The 22,546-nt window shown below is 38.7% G+C and overlaps 1 protein-coding gene across 1 annotated transcript in view; it reads left to right on the top strand.

Moving 5' to 3' along the window:
- The window catches only part of ano2b (anoctamin 2b), a 78,335-nt gene extending 56,546 nt beyond the window's left edge, over positions 1–21,789 (top strand). Inside the window, exons 21-24 of the mRNA XM_074697765.1 lie at positions 1,609–1,661; positions 3,624–3,802; positions 16,312–16,417; positions 17,231–21,789. Coding sequence (XP_074553866.1) covers positions 1,609–1,661; positions 3,624–3,802; positions 16,312–16,417; positions 17,231–17,605 — 713 coding nt within the window. The 3' untranslated portion in view covers positions 17,606–21,789. The remainder of the gene's footprint in view (positions 1–1,608; positions 1,662–3,623; positions 3,803–16,311; positions 16,418–17,230) is intronic.
- Positions 21,790–22,546: the final 757 nt, after the last annotated feature.

Below are 22,546 nucleotides of genomic sequence, written 5' to 3'. Positions count from 1 at the left end.
GTAACCTGTTAGAATCCCAGGTTGGACAAGGTGGGTCTTTCTAGGTGGAATTTGCATGTTCTCCCCGTGCATGTGTGAGTTCTCTTCAGGTATGAGTGTGTTTATGAGGGGTCATCTGTCTCTGTGTCAGCCCTGTCATTGACCGGCAACCAGCCCATAGTGCAACCTGTCTTTCGCTTAAGACAGCTGTGATAGGCTACTCCTAGCCACTCCTGACCCTGAACAGAACAAGTGGTAGAAAATGAAGATGAATTTTTCAAATGTTCAATTTCTTCAAATCACAATATTTAAAACACATGAAAAAACATTCATTAATTTCTCTCCATCATAGGTTCCGTTTCGTTTAAATGTTACCTTGATGCACGTTGTTATGTTGGCTTAAGTAGAGTAACAAGTACTTTGAACTGTAGTTTAGGTCATGTCAGGTATTTGGAGAAATCCCAGAAGGATTTAATGAAGCACACATAATCAGGAGCAAGCATAACCAGTGGGTTATGTTTTTGGGAGAGGTTGTCTGTTTGTCTGTCTGTGAACAACATAACTCAAAAAGTAACAAATGGACCTGGATGAAATTTTCAGGAAATGTTTAAAATGGGATAAGGAAGAAGTGATTAAATTTTGGAGGTGATCTGGATCACTGTCTGGATCCAGGACTTTTTTTTAAAGGATTCTTTATTATTGTTAGATAGGGCCATTTTCACCATATGTGTATATAATGCCACAATAAGTGTTGACGTTTTGTTGCTTTTTGTTGAAGTTCAGTTTGTTGATTTAGAGGGAGCCCACACAAGGATGCAGACTCCTTCATGGAAACTAGACTAGTTGAATACTTTTAGGGCAGTACCTCCAGACAATAAGGCAGGTTTCATATCTAATTTTTGAAACTGACTTTTCACAGCAGGTCATAATCGCCATCACCATACACTGCAATTTCATCTACCTTATCTTCTTAGGCTTTCTACGTTTTGACTTTACCCATTGGCTTTTGAAGGCTTTATCAATCCCAAATGATGGACTTCTGGCAAAGGATGGCGTGTTTCTGGACTGGAGCACACTGATCTTCTTTGTAAAACTCATTGGAGTAATGTCAAAAATACTCTTTCAGTAAGCTGAAATAAGCCCCTTTTGTGCCAGCTGAAGAGATGTGTGCACCACCTGTCTACCTCTTTTATCCAGAGTGGAATAACTCAATACATATTGGATGGATTGCTGTGAATGATTTGCGGGAATCAGTGCCTCCTGGTAAAATGTTTGCCAATGATGTGAGTGATCATCTGTTTTTTATTTCTGCAATACCAAAAGGTTTCCCTCAATTGTGGTTTTGAGTAAAACCTGTGATGACAGTGTTAGAAAGCAACAACTTCTAAAAACAGGGCTGTCTTCAGTATCTAAAACAACCACAGAGAATGTCAGGGTGTAATGGTGAAGACTGAAACTGGACCCATAAACCTCAGGTCTCAAAGTAAATAAAATTATTTTCTTGAAATATCAATTTGAAGGGTTTTACTGGGTGGTAATGGTATTTCTGTTGGAAAAGCCTTTGTTTTGCAGTAAGTACTTCATGGTAACCCCATTTCTCTCCTGTCCCTCTTTCTCCATATTCTATAGGTATATGGTACAACATACTGAGTGGGATGGGGAAATTCTCAGTAATTATAAATGTAAGTAAAAATACAATGTTTTGCTTTTTACTGTCGGTTGGTTGAATTGGTGAATCTCTATTTTGAGTCTTTTATCCTTTGTTTTTTTTTTTAATTGTTTTAATCTTTTACTGTTTTTATGTTTACAGATGTTTTCCTTTCCTTTATTTGGTGGTGCTTCATAGCCTTTAATATATTTCTATATTTTCCTCACATTATTGTTTGTAATAATTATTATTCTAATAATAATTATTATTATAATTTATTATTATTATTATTATTATTATTATTGTTATTATTATTATTATTATTATTATTATTATTATTAATTGTTATTATTATTATTATTATCATATCCATTTAAATACATAAATACATGAACATGTGTACATGATGTTGCAGTTTTAAGGTCTCACAGAGATCACTGAAACACTTCAAGTCATTGGTATAAACATAGTTTAGGCAAAAACTAGCCAATCAGCTATGCAAAGATTAAAGGACTATTCCTGGAACTTTTTCATGAAATTTGGATTTAAACGAGAAGTACAGTCTGAGTCAACCTGTGGAAATACTTGGGCGATGTTTTACAGAGATTTTAATGTTTTTACATACTTTTTTATTAAACATAGTTTCTACCAGGCTATTTAAGCAGACGCATGCAAGCAAACCCCTCCCACTCCTCATCTTTTCCTACTATGCTAGTGAGGTATAGCTGAAACACTTGAACCAGTGTTTTCCTTGTTTTGGGGGTAGAGTTCGGGATCATTTTTGGTGCGAATGCTTTTGGAATTCCTGCAATTTTTGTTTTGGTGTTTTTCTGCCTTTGCATCCATTTGCACTCCCTTTACAGACAACGAACAGACAGCCAATCGACACTGCAGCCTATCATCATAGCAGCCCCACCTACTCTGATCACTGTTTCAACAGACAGACTGCTGATCCTTCTCATGAGCTAAATTTATAAGGGGGTTCCCAAACCTCAGCATGTTGTAAACAGAAAAATATGCCATCATATGAGGCATTAAAGCATCCCTGAGGCACCATGAAGTCTGCTGTTATTGCCATATGCAGTTATGATACTTTTCCACTGTTCTTGTAAAATACTGTGAATTATTACTGAAAAGTAACTTTTTTAATACATGGAAAAACGTACTAGTCAGATGTTTTGTTCCATGTTCGTGCCGATTAATTCAGATTTTTATGACAAAGTAGCACGTTTAAATTATAATGCAGACAAGTTTGGTTCATCGACCTTAAAAGCTCCCTTTACAGAAGGTCAGGTGTTACCAGCTTCTCCTCCAACACTGACATCAACGTTTCAGCCGGAACGTTTAAACACATAATCCAGCTTTAATAATCTCTGTCCTGTATATGCGTATCAGATAGAGCTTTATCCTCTTTGTTTGCCCTGAGATTTCATCCTCAGTGACCCAGACAGATCCTAAACCAGGTCTGAAATACCTCAACATCCTGATCTGTTGGGGTCAAGGTGCGTTTGTGAAGACAGGACAGCTTTCTTCAGGATTTGTCTGAGCCAGCTAACAAAATCTTGTTCCGTTTACTTTTAATACTAAACAGATTTGCAAAGGATTCTGAAAACCAGCAGCAGGAGTTTTTATTTATTCTGGATCCGACACACATAAACTCATTTAAGCTGCTCCAGGAGCTTCAAGGCAATGGAAAACTGGGAGCAGACTTTCCCTTTTGGTGCATGGGTCTTTCAATCATAAATCAGTATTAAAGAAAATGTTAAAACTCTGAATCAAAATGTTTTATTGTTGTATTGCTCCGATACCAAAAATAATGTTGCTGTTTTTTTTGCATGTGAAAACAACTGGTTAGACCCCCTCATAGCACTCAAAGGATTTTGAGAAATAGCAACGTTCTGAAATCAAACTTGTTTTTTGTGCATGTTTTCTATATTTACACCTATGGCAGAAATAAATGTTTTACTCTTACTTTCATTTTGTCTTCTCTCCTAAGGCCTTTGTGATCTCCTTCACATCAGACTTCATCCCTCGACTCGTCTACCAGTACATGTTCAGTCAGACTGGCACGATGCATGGCTTCATCGACCACACACTTTCCTACTTCAACGTCTCCAATTTCAAACCTGGTGCAGCACCGCACAACTCTCAACATGGAGACATCACATTCTGCAGGTAGACACACAAGTATGAGACCATAATAAGCCCTGAGAATGGGGTGGCTTTCTGACTGCACAGTGCAGCAACTTAAACTATGTAGCAGACCATAGCTTAGCTTCCATTATGGCTCTCCCTGTGGTAGTCCCCCTGTGGCTAAAACACTTACTATTTACAAGTAAACAGAAAACCAACCTTAAAAACCCTGAATTATCCCTTTAATTTCCTCTGATGAAGTAAATATTGATTGCAAATGATACTTCAGGAACTATAGGAATAACAAAATAAAACTCAGTTAAAGGCTGCCAATTCACTTTACCATTAACAAACAAGTTCTTTGGTAACCTCAAGGTGATTTCACAATTTCAAAAGGACATCTTTCATTAGTTAAAATTTTATTATTTTGTTTTTTATTTAGCAGCTGATGAATATTCCTAACCTTATTTATAGTTAATAGTTGATCTTTATTTCATCCATGTTGTTGCATAAAAAGATATATACATGCAATAGAAATATATAGGAAAAAAATAATCTAAAATGAATGATCTAGATAGATAGATAGATAGATAGATAGATAGATAGATAGATAGATAGATAGATAGATAGATAGATAGATAGATAGATAGATAGATAGATAGATAGATAGAGCACATTAGCACATGAGCTATTAAGAGGAGCACATGTAGAGAAGAGAAACTGAAACTTAAGTATCAATCTCATCACCCAAGTATTGATCAATACCGATCCCAACTTTGGTATCAGTATATCAATATTTTAGATTGATTGGTACACTGTTACTCATAACTATATAGCCAATAGAAGAGCCGCTCAAAGATAGGCAAAGAGCCACAGGTTGGCCACCCCTGTTCTGTTGGGTCATTCTTGGAGCAAAATAAAAAGCAAAGCGATTCACAAACATAAAACTCAAGTTCCACCAGAACAAAAAAACAACAAGAACAACGAGATCAACAACAATAATAAAAAAAACAATGCCAAACAGGGTTTAGATTGTCTGCAATTCCCTAAATTTGTCTGATGTGTTGGTTTTGATAAGTTTTTTGAAGAAACTGAAAGTTTACTTTGATTTAAACCATAAATCACTCCCAGCTTTTTAAACCAAAGTCTAAATCACTGTTAAGCACTGTCCTCTTGCTTGGAGGACTACTTATTGAGGGCCTGCAAGCGTCTGGTACCTCGAGACCCTGACCCACACTTTCTTTTAGTGACTTTAGACTCAGCTCTGACTTAAGGTTTGGTGACTCCACTACAACACTAATACGACGAAAGCAGGATTTATGTATTGTGCAATTGATGCTGTTGCCTGATTAGGGGCTTCCAAAGATGAACAGAGTGGGTTACAGCTGTCTCTCTGGGAGGTTCGTTTGCTGCATGTAGCAAATAAATTGAAGTCACTTTGACATATGACGCAAACTGTGAAAAGTGATTTTAAATCCTGACACAAAAATTAAGCTTAACACTGATAACACTTTATGTTCTTCCCTTTAAAAACAGTACACAACTGTATCTCCTATGCATTTTCACTCATGCCAGTGGCAAGCATTAGTTTCATAATAGCAATATAAAGCCCTGTAGAAGAAAAGGTCATGGATGCCAGCGCCCACAGAGGCCAACCTGCTGTTACATAACACAGCAAAGAATTACGATGCAAGAATGCAGCCTTTGTGTCAAAGTAGCGTGGTACGTCACATCTGAAACAGGACAAGATACTGTGCGCTTTTAGCACTTCTGGGCGTGAAATCGGCTAAAATATTTTCCAAGAATGGCGTCTAAATCTTCACTGTGTGAAGCACTGTATGGCTCATGTACAGACTTCATCCGGGCAGTATATTAGCTGTCTTCTATGTAGACACCGCCTCTAGGCCCGTGGCTAATGATTTCACTCTTTATGTAATTCAAAGTATGTCAGTATTTCGGGACAAGTCATTTCTTTCTTTTTTGCGTTCTTTCTCGTGACACAGATCGCTTACTATCAATGAATATATACCAGAGAGCCAAGCAAAGGGTGGGAATGGAGGGATGAACGGAGATTAAAAACAGAAAAGTGGTCAAAAGGTAAGATTGCATGAAAGGATAGAGAAGCACGGAAGTCGACAGAAGCATTGAGGGATGGGAAATAGGTCAGCTATTTTAGAGCTCTCATTTAACACATTTCATAAAACATCATTTTAATTGTAATTGATACAATCTTAAATTTGCGTTTTTGTCTCTTTTGTTTATTTTAAAAAGTGCCAATGGTCTCACCCTCGCTGTGCATTTCTTGAGTCATGTGCTCTCTGCTGTATTTCTATAGCTGAATGAGTCAGGAAAACTCTGTTCCCTCTCTGTTGCCTTTGAAGAAGAATTGAGCTTTTAATACCAAAAGACAAGAAACTTGACATTTTGTCATTTTTTTCACTTCCTTTCAAGTCATATGACATTTCATTTTTTACAGTAACAAAAACAGAATATTTTTGAAAAATTAATTCAATGCAATGAGATGAATTCACGAAATATGGTGTGTATGACTCCCAGGAGGTGAACAGTTAATCTGTGATGTCCTTTATTTCCAATCAGTCATCAGTTTAGTTACTTTCTCTGTTACATGCATACATTCCATTCATTTCTTTTTATGTGATATTTCTTTTGAAATTTACAACAAAACTACAGCTTTATGGTTTGCCATATTTCACTTTCGTGACCTCACGACTGAATCCAAAGATTCAACAAATCGTGTTTACTGTTGTAGTTCTGATGTTTGTATCTTAGTTTTAGTTTTATCCTCAGATCTGTGTCAATTTGAACACTCCAAATTAATAATCTGCTGTCTTTTGTGATGTGATTTCCTAATGACACCAGTCTGATATGCTACACCTGCTTAGCTCATAGGTGGCAGCCAAAGTGTTTCTGTACTATTTTGATTAGTTTGATACAAAGTGGATAATACTTTTAAATCAGGGCCTTTATGGAACATTCCTTTTACAAGTGATATGAGCTGTTTAAAGGGGCTGTGAGGAGTTTGAAAGTGATCTTAAAAAAGTCCCCCTTCTAGATATATGCCTGATCGTAATCCACACTTTAAATGAAATAATCAGCGCCAATATTGCTGGTTACAGGTTATTTTAAATTGCTACTTCATAGCTTCCAGGCCGGTCGAGCAAGACCGGATTGATTAAGGGCATGTCTAGGTCTCTATGACAACACCACTCTGGCTGATGAAGTTTAATAGAGAGAAAAGATGAATCACAGAGATCTGTGTTTTTCTGTTCAAACTTGAGAGTCGATCAATAAAATGAAGAGTGAGGTTACGTTAGCTCTGCTTGGTGGCTGACTGGCAGGACATAACCAGGATTTACTAATGTTATCCATTATGGACATATCTTAGAGCACCGGACTGCCAGCAGGGCTAAATATAAATGGCTGCTAAACTACTTACAAACTGACAGTGTTTACTTCACGTTAGCCTACAGATGCATCAGAGCACCGTGCTTGAAACCGTAGCACTACGTAACTGTACTGATAAATACCTTGCCTCAACACGCCGTATCCAGTAAAAAGTTGTCTTGAACAAAGAAAATCTGTTTCATTCCGATCTCCACTTAATTTCAAAACACATGCCTCACTTAAAGTAACTTGCGTCAGTGTGTGGGGACTCTCAAGGTGGCGAGGGAGTTAAAACAGATCCTTCTCATAGCATCTTTAAAAATGCAGTGATGCTATTTCTCATCACAGTTGCAGCAGAAAGCAAACTTAACTATAGTGTGCCAAAAAAGGTAACAAACATTAATATCAATTTTGTACCCAAATCTCATTGCTCTTATCATGTGATGCCTACAGCTCTTAATTTAAAACTTAAGGTTCAAATAAAAAAAATAACCCATCTGAAAAACATCAGGTGTTATGAGAAATTCTGACTCCTAAATGTTCTTCTAAAAGTACGCTGACATGCTTGTTTTATAAAATAAGCTGATCCAGTCTATCTTTTGCTGAATGGCTCAGCAACACAAACACAGAACAGTTTGAAGTAGTTGCCCCGCTGCAGAATGTCTACAAGACACCAATGAAAAGCTCCTTGAAGTACAGCATTAACTCAGATTTCCCATTAACTGTTTGTAAGCAGGAGATTTTTTGGTCATATTTTGTGGAAACTAGTCGTATTAGATCAGAAACTAATTCTCATAAAGGATTCTGCTTTGAATGTACTTCAGGCCCCTGCCCATGCTGAGTTATTAATGAGAAAATATAAACCCCCACCAGCAACGACTGTTGTTTGGCTGACCTCAGACATCCAGTAGAGGCAGGACAAAGGGGTAAAGAAAAGATTTCAAAGGGAAAACTCTTTCTCTGAGATCTGACATGTACTGGCATTGTGGGGCTCAAACCTCATTATACGTTGGCAGCTTGTATAGCGACAGGAAACAGGGAATGACTACACAAGAGGAGCAGATAAACCAAAGATAATAAACCAGGATCTGGAAAAAAAAACCTTAAACTCCTATAATTACTCATCCTCATATGTTGTGAATCACTATCTCTTTCTGGACACATTTTTGGACTGTTAGTCGTCACAACTGCACTTGTTCCTCTGAGCTGACAGGAAGCTGGCTGTTGCTACAGTCTTATCACTGCAAGGTCAAGTGAGGGCCAAGAAGTAATGTGAAGGATTATAATATAATTTCCGACATTGTGTTTCCTCCTGGTGTATGTAGAGACAAAGCTGTTTTGTATTCTGTGTGGTTGTTCTGTGCTGCAGTAAGTGCAAATGTAAAACCAGGGCTGTAAGAAAACAATAGAATCAATAGAAAATCATCACAGAAAAATAAAACAGTAAAGAAAATAAGGCGGAGTAATTGCACTTGATTAGCATTTGTCACAGACCAGATGTGTGTCCACAACAGCTTGTTAGAAACAATACGCAGAAGAATGACACCTTTGAATTTAGCTTGGACTTCAGAGGTCACACCATCCATGATCGATTACTAGACTTTTTGCATCTCCCCTTGATCTCCTCACCTCATGTACCTGTAGTGAAGAATACTGTTCCTCACACTGCTTTTGTGCCGTAGGAGAAGAGATAAGAAGGAAAACTTTTGTGACTTAAGAACCTGCAAAGAGGAAGAGATGACGAGAAATGGGGGCAAGGTATGCAACTTTGTGTAGAGATTTGGATCAATTCCAGTTATCAGTGGCACCTCATCAAGTTTAATCATCTAAACTAGTTTATTAATACACAGTTTACTTACATGGCATGACTACAAAAAGCAGCTGCAAAGACATAAAAGCACATGTTCTGCACAGTTTCAAATATTAATTTGTGTCAGATCTGCCTTCCAAACACAGTCTCACCTGACAGCAACTTTGGTTTGTGATTGAGGGCCGATGTGTGTTTGTGTGTGTATTTTAAGGATGGGAATGGTCTGACCCTTGTTATTCTGTAAATTTATTACTGGTTCCCAGGACACGCAGTGTTGGCAGCAGGAACTTTCAGGAACACACACACACACACACACACACACACACACACACACACACACACACACACACACACATGTAAGCACATGCACATTCTCAAGTCTTTCACATACTCACCATAATCTTGTTGAGTGGTCTTATGAAAGAATATTAAGTTAGATGCTCCAGTTGCTGCCGACTATTATAACCAAAGATGGAGTGAAAATACACACATACACACACACACACCAAAAAAAGGAAGGAAAGGCTCTTTGATTTCTTTTATATTAGATCCTGCTATGCAAAGTGAAATGGACCAAACCTTGACAGGACAGAAGAACTTGTTGAAAAGTTTTCTTCACATTGAAGCTGACACACATAAAAAAGGAAACAGTAAATTATTGGTGAATGAGTGAGACAAAGATGAATAGATCAAAGAAAAGAGAAAGGAAGAGAGGAGTTAACTCCAGGCAGCATTCTTCCTTCATGACTGTATAAGGAGAAGGAATCAGACACCATAAGAGCCTGCTAGCTCACACACATGCACACACACACATGCACACACAACGCAATAACACACATTTCCCCAGTCTTCATCTTTTCCATACTGTTCGTCAAGTACTTAGCGAGACAGCTCAATCAGCCCGTTTAATTTATTTCAACATCAGAGGATTTTTTTCCTGACAGCCTGTATGTTTAGATGTCAGTCTCCAAATTAAACCCTTTGATTGTCATTTTGTGATTAATCTGACGTTTGACTCCTGTGTTTACAAGACAGTTTCCAGTGTAATAGTAATTTCCCACATTCTTTCTCTGTTTTCATTTTAAGCTCCATGGGAAGCGGGTCTTGTTATGGGTTGCCTGATGATTGACATTTTGCTCTGTTCAAAGTGCAGGTGAAATATGTTTTCACGTCAGGTCTTAAAGAGTCTGTGAGAAGTTTTCACGATGTGTTGATTGGGGTGAGCCCTTCATGGTGAAGCCATGAACAACATCACTCACTCTTGTAAAGATGTGGCTCTAAAAAAAAGTGTGCAGGATGCAGAGCAATGAGCTTAAGTATCAATGTTATATAAGTTACTGTTATCCCTCAGTTACTGTTACACCCTAAATCCTATAACTCCCAATTTCAATTTCAGCCTTTTGTAGTTAACAAATCAACAACTCAAATAGCAACATAGCTGATATCTGCAAGTAGCTTCTCAAACGTCAACACAAAATGCCATTTTAATGATTATTGCAGTCTTCAGTCAAAGGCTACATTAGTAGCTTAAATCAAACACATGAAATTGGGTTTTTCTCATGGTATCTTTTGACTGCATGATAGAAATATGGCTAAGGGGTCACTGCCGCACAAAAACAAGAAAATGGATACAAAGTAACACCAAAGGCACTGAATGTTCCCAAAGATACAGTTGGAAACACAGTTTACACCTTTAACAAAAAGTGATTAAACTGCCTGATAGAAGCTGTCAACTGTTGCCTCCAGATTCTTGAGGAGGCAGAACAAAAACCAGTAAGGCTGAAAAAGACCTGCTGCAAGACTTGGCAGTAGCAGGCTCGACGGTTTCAGTTTGAACAGTAAAGTATACACAATATTCAATATTACTGACCCACAAAGGATAAGGAAAAAACTGAATTTATATCAATGTGTAAAACTTTAGTAATGTATTTTGGTGGTGGAAGCAATCCTGAAAGAAACCCTTCAAAATTTTTGTTGTTCTATTTCCAAGCAACCACATAGAAGTTCATTAGGCCCCTACTCCTTGCCAAGAAACAGTCTGGCGCTCAACTGTGTTAAAGAAACGCTTGTGTAGCATCGTCATGTTCCGACAAAAACAAGAGTGAGGAGTTTAGAATTACCTCAACCTCTGCCATCTCTGTGCCAATTATACACAATCACTGTCTTTATTCTTTGTTTGAATCCTTATTAGCTTCCACAAAGGGGCTGCTAATTTTCCTAGGTTGTATATATGTATGTGTATATATATATATATATATATATATATATATATATATATATATGATTACATATGATATACATATGATTCAATTTGAATTGAATTATGATGAAACCAGCCAATTGATGTCCCAGAATTACTACAACTTCAACAAAGTCAAAACAGATTATACTGGTTGCACCCTTTAAAAAAAAAAAAAAAAAAAGCTTTAACTCATTCCGTCTTCATTTCCTCTTCAGCACAGTGGTCATGTCAGCAACCTATCTGTCATTAATGATGCAAATTTAAACCCCCATCATCACATCACAGCTGCTTCACAGGCAGCCTTCTACCAGCTGAAGAAATGTCCAAATGGAGGTGTTTTATTATATCCCAATACAACTCCAAAAACCTGGTTTATCTCCCAAGCTCCAGCAGATTAGTATACCGTAGCCCCCTCTTTGCTGGACCTCCCAAATGGTCAATTTGTTAACTTCAGGTCATCCAAAACAATGCTGCCAAAGTGATAACAGAGGCCAGGAGAAGAGAACATATTACACCAGTATGGAAAAATCCCCTTTGACCCAAGAAAGCAAGCTGTAACATCTGTATTGAGGCCTCTCAACAGGGAAGCTGTAAAACACGTGGCCCCTCACTGGATGGCTGTTGTTCTGTCCATTCCTTAATAACCAGTTTACTTTTTCAAGTTCCTCGTGTAAGGGGTGCAGGTTAAGCTTGGAAGTTGAGCACATGGTCCATGTTCAGAGGCTACAGTACATGGACCACGTGCAGTTGCTGATTCAACTCCTGACCATGACCCTTGGGTTATACAAGCACTACAGTTTTAAGAGCAAAAATAAACAGCAGGTTTGTCCCCTGATGAGAAAACATTGGGGTCTTACTGACATGTTCATACGTATCATTCTTTGCTCTAGAACCGTAAACCGATTGGCCTCACCTTGGCACTGCTCTTTGACATTCCCATTAGGAGAAAGACATTCACCCACAGCTTCAGTAAAAATATAACACCAGTATGTACTGTGTTTTGTGTTTGTTAATGTTCAGTTTAGTTCAGATTATAGTGCATTCGTTGTCTCATCGGCTTGTCATGAAATAATTAACTTTTCTTATATTTATGTCTCATGCTGTAAGATAAGAGTGATTTTTTTTCTCAGTGACTCGGTCTGACATCTATTTGATGTCCTAAGGCTTAAAACACTGAAAGACGGCTCTATCTATAGCTAAGGCTCTACATAACGAAGATCTTTGTCCATTAATCTTTATCTCTTCCATCTTTTCTGAACATCCAGTAGTTTGGGAGGATACATTTTTGCTTAAAGATGTTCTCAAGATTAACAATGAGATGGACTGTCTGTCCCCCAAAGTCTGGACTTGAAAAGCATGCTATATGTTGTACTGTGCATCCCACAGGCTAAGGCTGGGTCATTTAACATAGCTGTCATGAAAATTAACCCCAAAGACCATGACAAAAAGCCAACCAGTCAACCTTGTCCTTTTCTGCACTCCTCCCCATCTCCAAGGGTTGATAGATGGTCAGATAGTGGCCTGCTCTCTGTTCAGTGCACCTCTGAACAGAGAGTAAGAAGAACCCTGAGTAAGAATAGCTCTTGAGTATCAGGCCACGGAAGGCTAAAGTTTCACTGCTTCACACCGATGAGAAACCCAAGTCCTAAAAAATCATATTTTTTTTTCAGTCGTGTCTTGTGCACATGGGAATAAGTGTCTTGACTTAAAAAAAAAACTGGTGTCATACTAGAGTGTAATTTCCTTATGTGTACAGACTGTATGGTGTGTGTTTGGTGAAAAAAGGGGTTTCAGGGAGTTTAATCATACATTAGTTAAAATGCAAATACATCTAAATGGATGATTGACCCCCCCCCCCCCCCCCAAAAAAAAAACATAAAAAAATTAAATTAAATTAAAAAAAATAAATACAATAAAAAATATTATTTTTTTTTTGATAAAATAAAATTAAAAAATAATAATAATAATGATCATTTCCTTGAGAATTGATTTAATGCCTTTGTTTTTTTGAATTGTGATGATAATCGCTCTTTACTAATCAAAAACAGATTTTTATAGGAATAAAACTGCTCAATTGCACCTATGGGCCTCTATATGTGGTAGTCTTCAGAGACCCTGTCTCCTGTCCATGTTCTGATTTTTGGGTTGACTCAGAACAGCTCTGGGCGGAACAAACATTCAGCTTCTTGGTCCCTTCAGCAACTGATCAGTGATGCCACTGAGACTATGGCCATACTTCATACAGTGTAGAGTCTGCATAGTAACATAGACTGTGTTTTGGGTGAGTTCGTAGGAAGATTCACTTTCACTTTAATTTGTAAGGGTGTTGGGAATCTCAACTCTGATGTGGTTTTAAATTTTACGCCACATTTCCAGAGGCTTATAAAAGTCTCCACTAGATGTTTGTGTTTAGTCTCTGCCCTGATATGCTCATTTCAGTACAAAGCAGGTCAACTTGGCTGCATGTTTTGACATCAGGTCATAGATATGCCAGTGTGTGCATAGTTTAGTGTTTTTATCTCATGATTCATGTGTAAAGGGAATTGTAGCTGGCAGTTTAAACAAAGTAAACAAGAAAAAGCATGAAAACGACACAGTTTTTTTGTTTATTGTTATTGATGGTTGCTATTATATGCAGCAGGTTTTAAGCACTCACAGGCCCACGATAATGTCTGCCCAGCATGCTGCTTCACTGAGACAACAACAGTCACGGAAACCTGCTGTGATCTTTTCATCTCCATGTGAGAATGACCGAAAGCATCCAAAAAGTAAAACACAGATTATTCATAAATTCAAGAGTGTGAGACCCTCTAATACCATAAAGAAACAGTAAACCAATTGATCTTTGTTTTGAACGTTGATTACTTCACACATGTACACCATCAGTTGACGCCCTGTGTGGCTACAGATGCTTAAACCAGATGTTGTCCCAGATTATATGGACTGATGTAAACTCTCTTTTCTAATGATTATTGTTTTGATCTTTTTTAGACTTTGAAAGGAAATTACATCCAAGACTTAATGTTTTTCTCCTTAACACTCGTTTGCATTTAAACAGCCTCTGAAGTGCTTTCCATGGATGACTCGTACTTGTCAAGCAAAATGTGATTACAGCTTTGTCCTACTGAAGAAAACCCTCACACAGCTAGTATTAATCTTTTGATTCATTATTCTGTTAAACGCCAAACAATGACTGTGTAGCCTGACATTGCACTGATCACCTAATGGAGTCTAAAATGCTGAAGATGATGTTCAAGAAACCAGTCTGAGATGATTCCAGCTCTATGACATGGCGAGTTATCCTGCTGGAAGTAGCCATCAGAAGATGGGTACACTGTGCTCATAAAGGGATGGACATGGTCAGCAACAATATTCAGGTAGGCTGTGGACTTTAAACCATGCTCAGTTGGTACTAAGGGGCCCAAAGTGAGCCAAGAAAATATCGCCCACACCATTACACCACCACCAGCTACCTGAACTGTTGATACAAGGCAGGATGGATCCATGCTTCCATGTTGTTGACGCCAAATTCTGACCCTACCATCAGAATGTGGAGCAGAAATCGACTCATAGGACCAGGCAACATTTTTCCAATCTTCTATTGTCCAATTTTGGACAAGGAGTTGGCTGACAGGAGTGACACCTGGTATGATGTTTTTCAAGGTTGGACGTGTTGTGCGTTCAGAGATGCTCTTCTGCAGACCTCGGTTGTAACCAGTGGTTATTTGAGTTACTGTTGTCTTTCTATCAGCTCCAACCAGTCTGTTCATTCTCCTCTGACCTCTGGCATCAACAAGGCATTTTGGCCCACAGAACTGCCGCTCACTGGATATTTTCTCTTTATTGGACCATTCTCTGTAAACCCTAGAGATGGTTGTGTGTGAAAATCCCATTCTGATGCTCTTTTTGATGTCTACATGCCTAAATGTATTGAGTTGCTGCCTTGTGATTGGCTGATTAGAAATTTGTGTTAGCGAGCAGTTGGACAGGTGTACCTAATAAAGTGACCGGTGAGTGTATACTAATGGCTTATGCAAGAAACTCACTGATGAAAATCCCCAGTTAACAGGGTCGCCCTTTTCAGTGAAACACCTTGAGTCTTTCATCGTAGCACGGGCAGCAAAGGGAAGCGCCTTGAGAGTCTGTCCACCACTCTTCTGTAGCCAGCTGACCAGACCTGAAAATGTCATAGACCCCTCTACAACCTACGTCATCATACAGATGCACGCGCATTTTGGAACAGAATCAGAAAAGATATTCACTGATTTTATATGTGATTTTGATGACCTGAAATTACATTGACATCATACACTTTAGGTTTTGTCACATCTTTCTTTGCCTCAAAACAGTGACCACAATCAGACTTCGCATTGTTCTTATTTCTTATTTATCTGAGTTTGTTTGTCAGCCCAGATGACATCAGTCCAAACTGATTCAGTGAAATCAATGTTTACATTGCTGCGATAAATCTGACAGGCTGTCAAAACAGGAGACATCTTCTTCCTTTGTTTTCCACGTTTACATCAGCCCTCTGGTCACTGATCACACATGTCTACGTCTGTTCCCCGTTCTCACTTTTTATCTACCATCTTGTTCCTCTGCCCTCTTTTTTTCCTGTATCTTTCCGTTACTCTGCTTGTCTGCTTGAAGCCACCTTCCGTTAGCTCAACATGTGGTTCCAGTTTTCTGCTGTTTGTTTTGCCAGCACAATAAAGAGTGTTTACTACAATGAAAACAAAGGAAAGGAATCCTAATAAAGTTTATGGCACTTTGAGTGGAGTCCCGGGCTGGGTGAAGAGAGCAGTATGTTTTCACTGGGGCCATGTTTCAGCCAGGTGAAGATAGATCAGCTTTGGTTTCACAGGATGGAAACAGAGGAGTCCTACTTTCTGTAGCCGTTCTCCATCTCCATCATGGTTTGATCAAATCATGTGGGCAGTGCCTCACCAGGAAGATCTAAAGTTTGTTTTATCTAGGTGATGTCCTTCTTTGTTTCTATGTTGAGCCATGCTTCTGCTCATACTAATGACAAACAAGGGTTTAATTTCTCCCAGTTGAAGCATCCACATTGTATTCTTTTTGGTTTTCTCTCAGGTATAAAGACTACAGGGAGCCCCCTTGGTCTCAGGACGCCTACACATTCTCCAAACAGTACTGGTGTGTCCTGGCTGCCAGGCTGGCTTTTGTCATTCTCTTTCAGGTATGATTTCATATAAAAGACAAAAAGACTACAGTAAATTCAGAGTTTCTTTTTCTTTACAGGTGGATAAACATTTTTATTTTTTATCATTATTACCTACACCAAGGAGGTTGTGTTTTTGGGAGAGTTTGTTTGTCTGTGAACAATATAACTCAAAAATTTACACACGGATCTTGATGAAATTTTCAGGAAATCTTCAAAATGGAATAAAGAAGAAGTGATTAAATTTTGGAGGTGATCTAGGTCACCGTCTGGATCCAGGATTTTTTAGAGAATTCTTTATCATTGTGAGATAGGGCTGTTTTCACCATATGTGTATATAACTCCATGATAAATGGTCGGATTGTTTTGTACATTGTTTAGTACAATCCAGATCCTGACAATATTCTGGATACTAAGATCTGGAATATGAAATATGTACTGGGTCATCATAATTTTCAACACTGTCAGGAAACAAATTATCGCATAAACCTGTGGCTAACACCAAATTGAAGCAGACAGTCTGCTGAAAGGAAGTATAACATTAATGTAGGACTAAAGTGTTGGGTGACAATCACAATATGCTTGGTGGAGGTTTGGCTCTCTGAGTGCTTTTCTGGTTGTTATTTATTTTTTTTTTTTTATCATCATGTGAACTGCAGTAGAAAGACCTGAAGTTGATGGGATTGTGTTAGTTTCTGTCACCATACAGTATTCCAAATTGAGTTTCAGATATTTCTTCGTGAAAAATTATACATTGCATACTCAAATAACATCAGATGCTTAATTGTTTTACTTACATGTGCTTTTTTGTCCATCCACCCCCCACTGCAGAATCTGGTCATGTCCCTCAGCCTTGTTGTTGCCTGGGTGATTCCAGACGTTCCCAAAACCATCGTGGAGCAGCTGAAACGAGAGAAGAAGCTCCTGGTAGACCTTTTCTTGAAGGAAGAGAAGGAAAAGTTCCAGCTCATCCAGAGCCTCTTCACTAAGGAGGCCACCAAACACCCAGGCGGTCAGGTAGTCCAACCGAGCCAAGCTGCCCCCCTCCCAGGGCGTTACAGCACGCTCCCCCCGGGTGCAACGCAGACTGGAGACGGTGGAGGTTCAAGAGTGAGGTGTAGGGCTGCCAGCTTCAGCCAGTTCAGCAGGAAGTTTCCCCCATCACCAAGGAATGAGAATGAAAATTCAAGACACACGGCTGTGTGATGTGTAACACACGCACACCCATACACAGACACACTCTCATTTTCAGACTGAAGAACATGTTTCTTGTGTGATTCAGTCCATGAATGTCTTTGACTGTGACATTTTTTGGCTGGTGTGTGAGGAGTAGTACTTAAAATTAAACAAACAGCAACATTTTGAGTACATTTGAATTTATATGTCTAAATGTATTTAAACGTTCAAATGGTTGTGTTTTTCCTTCCCGCATTGACTGTTCGCCTGATAAAGTGTTATGATTTTTACTTTTTGGTAAAAATAAACTGTTTAGTGGGGCACACTTGCTTCATAGCGTAGACAAGCAATAAATACAGCAGTAGGCTGATCAGTTACACGTTACTTAAAGGTGGAGGAGGCCGGAGATGACGACAGGACAAAGGGACAGATTCATCGATTAACACTGAGTAAACACAAACAGTGTGATGGACATTGTGGCTCACGAATAGGGCTTTATGGATGTGATGATTTTTTCTTCTTCATGTGCTTGTGCTCTTTATTTCTTGTTTTTAACAAAACTTGTAGCAGCTTTGACATTCCACATTTTCTGTACTTTGACTATGTGAACTCTATCAATCGCACCCATGAGCCTGGAAGAGCAAGATCCTTTTCTCTCTTACGCCGCTGAAGGTGGTAAAAGTAGATTTTTCTTTTTTCATTAGAGTTCAGGAACAATGTTGATCCGTTTTATTGTGTTTTTGCTGCCAATGGGGCGCACTGTTAAACGCCACTCATGGATTTAACTCAAATCTAAGCTGTAGTTGTAAAAATAGATGATCTGCAAACCATTTTTGGTGTTAGACGTGGACTTTTACAGCTCTCTTTTCACCATTAACGGAGTATCTCTGAATTCAGAATGAAAGCCAACACTTTTACAAACTGTGGATGGGAGTGAAATAAGAAATGATCTCACTCTTTTTAGTGTAAAAGGGTCTTCATCTGCATTTCTTTACTGAAATATCCTTCTGTACACATTCCTGCGGGTAATAAATCTGGTTCCTGCTACCCAAACAGAGAAGCTGTGTGTCTCATATGAGAAGTTATTGGTGTCATGTAACCACTGTCTTCTCCCTGAGGTGCAATCAGCAGATCTGGTCTTACTTCACCATCTTTTATGACTGTCTTGATGTTTCTTGGCATCACCTCAGCAAATGTCATCCATACATTTTCTTACTACTAACAACATTTTTACGGTAGGGTGTGTAGAAATGGAAGTATTACACAAAAAATAGTAATTAGATTCTAAATTGAAAATCTTCCCATGATGAAGCTACAGCCGCATTTGCTGACAAGAAGCTCCTGTTTTCACCACTAAACCTTTTAGAATGAAAAAGTCTTTTACACCAATCCTACAGTTTCTTCTTTTTCTACATCTTCTTCCAACCAGTGTATTTTGGCAGCCACTGACCTAATACAAAATCACACATGAATGCTATTCTGTGAAAGAGGATCTGCTCTCTAAGGTGATATAAAAGGCTCATTCTTAGTTTACAAAAATAAATGGCTTTTATATCCTTGTGATTATACACTAATTTGAACATACTTGATTGTATTATATCTAATTTTCACAGTTTTTTTCTGCCTCTGAACACTTCTTTTTACATCTTAAAATGAGGTTTTGTTCAAGAGTCAGATGAAATTTGCCTTTTTGTCACTTTTTATTAGACCAGTAGCTTACTGAATAAAGGTGGTTTGTGATGCTTTATTATTCTGTAATTGGGTGTATGAAAGGGTAGGGTAAGATAAAACACAACTCCCTCTGGTTGGCACCATTGACTGAATACAGAGTGGACGGCGTGGTCCTGTTATTTACTATTGTACGGTTTTGGAGCTAAAATTCTCCTGTCACAGGCACAGCCATTGGCAGCAGTTGTGCAGCCAGAGTTTGCACAGTAGAGACTGAGAGGGATTTTGGGAGAATTTGAGTGGAGCTGGGTGACAAAAATAATAATGAAAATAATAATCATCGTTAAATATGACCTAAAACTTTGTTTTTAACCTCTTATAACTACTTAAAAATGAAACTTTTTCCGAAAAAAGAGGACTTGAATACAAGGCAGTCAAATCATATCTTCAAATCACCACAACAATCAGACGTGAGAAATATTTCAACGAGGTGTATTGATTTTTTTAAAGTTTGACCACAGCCCATCTGGAATGACTGGAGAGTCAGATTTTTTGACCTATACTGCAGCCAGCCACCAGGGGGAGCAGTTTTTTGTGGTGAGCTCACTTTGAGCCGAGCGAGATGACGTCCATTTTTTTTTTTTTACAGTCTATGGTTGGCACCAAATCCACCTTATCAACAGCTAACAGTTTATCAGGGGGGCCCTGTGGAGCCGACAGCTCCACAGTGTCCCCCTCCCCTTAAGTGAAGAGTCTGGGTGTCGTCCTGGACAGCTCACTTTCTTTCCACTCTCATATCAATAACTCAACCCAGTCTTCATATTTCCATCTACATTACATAAATTGTCTCCGCCCTTTTCTCATCCTTAACTCTACAGCTATTCTGGTCCACAGCGTCATCACCTCACATATTGACTATTGTATCTCCCTCCTTTTCGGTGTCCCCCATAAATAACTCTAAAAGCTCCATCTGATCCAGAACTCTGCAACCCACATCATCACCAGAACCCCCTCCATTCATCGTATTGCTCTTGTCCTTCAGCAGCTTCATTGGCTCCCAGTGAAATTCAGAATCACCTCCAAAATACTTCTGTACACATTTTGGGCCATCCATAACCTTGCCCCGCCCTATATCTGTTTGATCTTCTCCATATTGCTCCGCCTGTCCTAGCACCATGAAAAGCAGAGCTTTCAGTGACTCTGCTCCCCAACTGGAACTCACTCCCACCTCACATCAGGAAGATAGACTCTCTTACGTCTCGGTCAAATCAAAATCCTTCAGTTTCAAGTTGCTTTCTCCATTCCGTGTGATCCATTTCAAGTTGATGTAACCTTTGTGTGTATGTTGGTTTTATTTGTGACTGTCTCCTTAACATTCTTAGAACTAACTGTAAAGTGACCTTGAGTGTCCAGAAAGATGCTTTTGAATAAAAGTTATCATTTTTATTGTTCTGAGGCTAAATAACAAGAGGAGTAATTTAACAACTTCTCAGAATTCCTCTTCTTTGAGCCTGACGGCGTGAATGTGTCTACCAGCTGTCTGAGTTACTAATTTGGAATTGGACGACTTTCTGTTTTTATGTAACCCTTGGAAAAACACCTGTCTGTAAAAAGTCAGTACAAAATTACTTTCAGTTATTTAGGAAAACAGATTTCTTAACTATATGTCGTGTTTTTTTAGTGTAGAAGTTCTTTTTTTTCTATTCATAAAACAGGTAACAAACAAGTTTTATACATGCGCTTTTCTCTTGAATTTTTCTTTTATAGCTGTCTTGGTGACTACAGCACAGTGAAAGTATCTTACACATCATACACACCTGGTCGCATGTGCCTGTTTCTTCTTGCCTCTTAAACTTAAAATATCTCTTCATTTTTTGGCACCATGTGAGGAAAACATTATGGAAAACTGTGTCTGAGCATGCATAAGGGTATTTTGGCAATAGTTGGTTGAGGCGGATAGTGTCATCTGGTGGCTCTAAAAGTAACGTGGGAGGTCGAGCTTTCAGTTATCAGGCTCATCTTACTTGGAATCATCCACCAGTCAGGGTCCAGGAGGCACACACCCTCTCTGCTGTTGTTTTTCTTTTGTTATTGTTGGAGTTTTTAATACCTTTATCCATGGCAGTTCAGTGATTTGAGCTGGAACAAGGGTGTGAGTGGCCGCCAGCTCAAGACTAGTGTTGGGGCTGCTCAATCTATCCAGTAGGTCATACCAGCGCCCTGCCCCTCTCTACTTTGAAGAGCAAGCTTTAGACCTGAATGATTGGGATTCCTTTCCTCTCTTCTCTGTCTGCCACTCACTTTAATCTTATTGTCATTAAAGGTGCTGAACACAGATCTATGAGTCCCTGAGCTCTCTTGTCTCATAGGTTCCTCTGGGTTGTTAATGTAGACAGCCTGCTGAGGTAGACCTGCCAGACTCCAGCTTTTTCAGCTACTGATACCATTCCCATCATCATCATCATCATCATCATCACTGCTGCAACACCAGTACTAATTTCAAAAGTTCATTTGTGTATTTTTTTATGCAATCTCTATCTCTCTGAGTCTGGTTCTGCTCGAGGTTTTTTCCTGTTAAAGGAAGTTTGTCTTTGCTGTAACTTGGTTAATACTGCAAAGTGCTGTACTCATGTTGGATTAAGATGGGCTCAGAAACCTGATCTTGACTTGATGTTGGGTCATTCTTGGTAATATGACATTGGCAGGTCTGGTCCTGCTGTTTTTGCAACATGTCTTTGGATAACTTTTGTTGTGGTGCTCACAAACTTTCTGATGTTAATAATAAAATCAGTCAAACTGATGACAGTGAGAAATAAAAGAACACTAAACATACATTTATTAAATAACGAGTTTCCTTACTACATCTCTTTAAGCAGCTTAAACTCTTTATTCATCAAATCCCTAACCATGATGAGGATAACCTGATAGAATATTAACTGTGTTTAATTTTTCTGAAAAGAACTGCCATCACATAGTCCCAACCCAAGAGGTTAAGTGGCATTTTGTACCAGTCAATTTTGTAGACACAACTGATGAGTAGCAGTTTAAATGCATTTATGCACTTGTGACACACATTTGCAAAGGTGTGTAAATTAATCTAGCGCCCATTTTTTTTTGCAGTTAAAGACTCCAATCCCTGCAGAAAGCTCACTGAACCACAGCACCCAAGTTTATATCACTAGGTTTTATGGTCTCACATCCAAAAATTGGGTGATTAACTACTTGCACCATGAAAGTGAAGAGAAAGTCACATGTCTGGGGAAGTTCCTTGAAAACTCTTGTTCAACAAATTTGAGTTGTGTT

This window comes from Halichoeres trimaculatus, unplaced genomic scaffold (assembly GCF_033239565.1).
Source record: "Halichoeres trimaculatus isolate MK-OKI-2021-1 unplaced genomic scaffold, fHalTri1.1 fHalTri1_scaffold_21, whole genome shotgun sequence".
Classification (NCBI taxonomy): Eukaryota; Metazoa; Chordata; class Actinopteri; order Labriformes; family Labridae; genus Halichoeres; species Halichoeres trimaculatus.
Note: the sequence above shows the minus strand (reverse complement) of the source record. Positions and strands in the feature narration are given on the sequence as shown.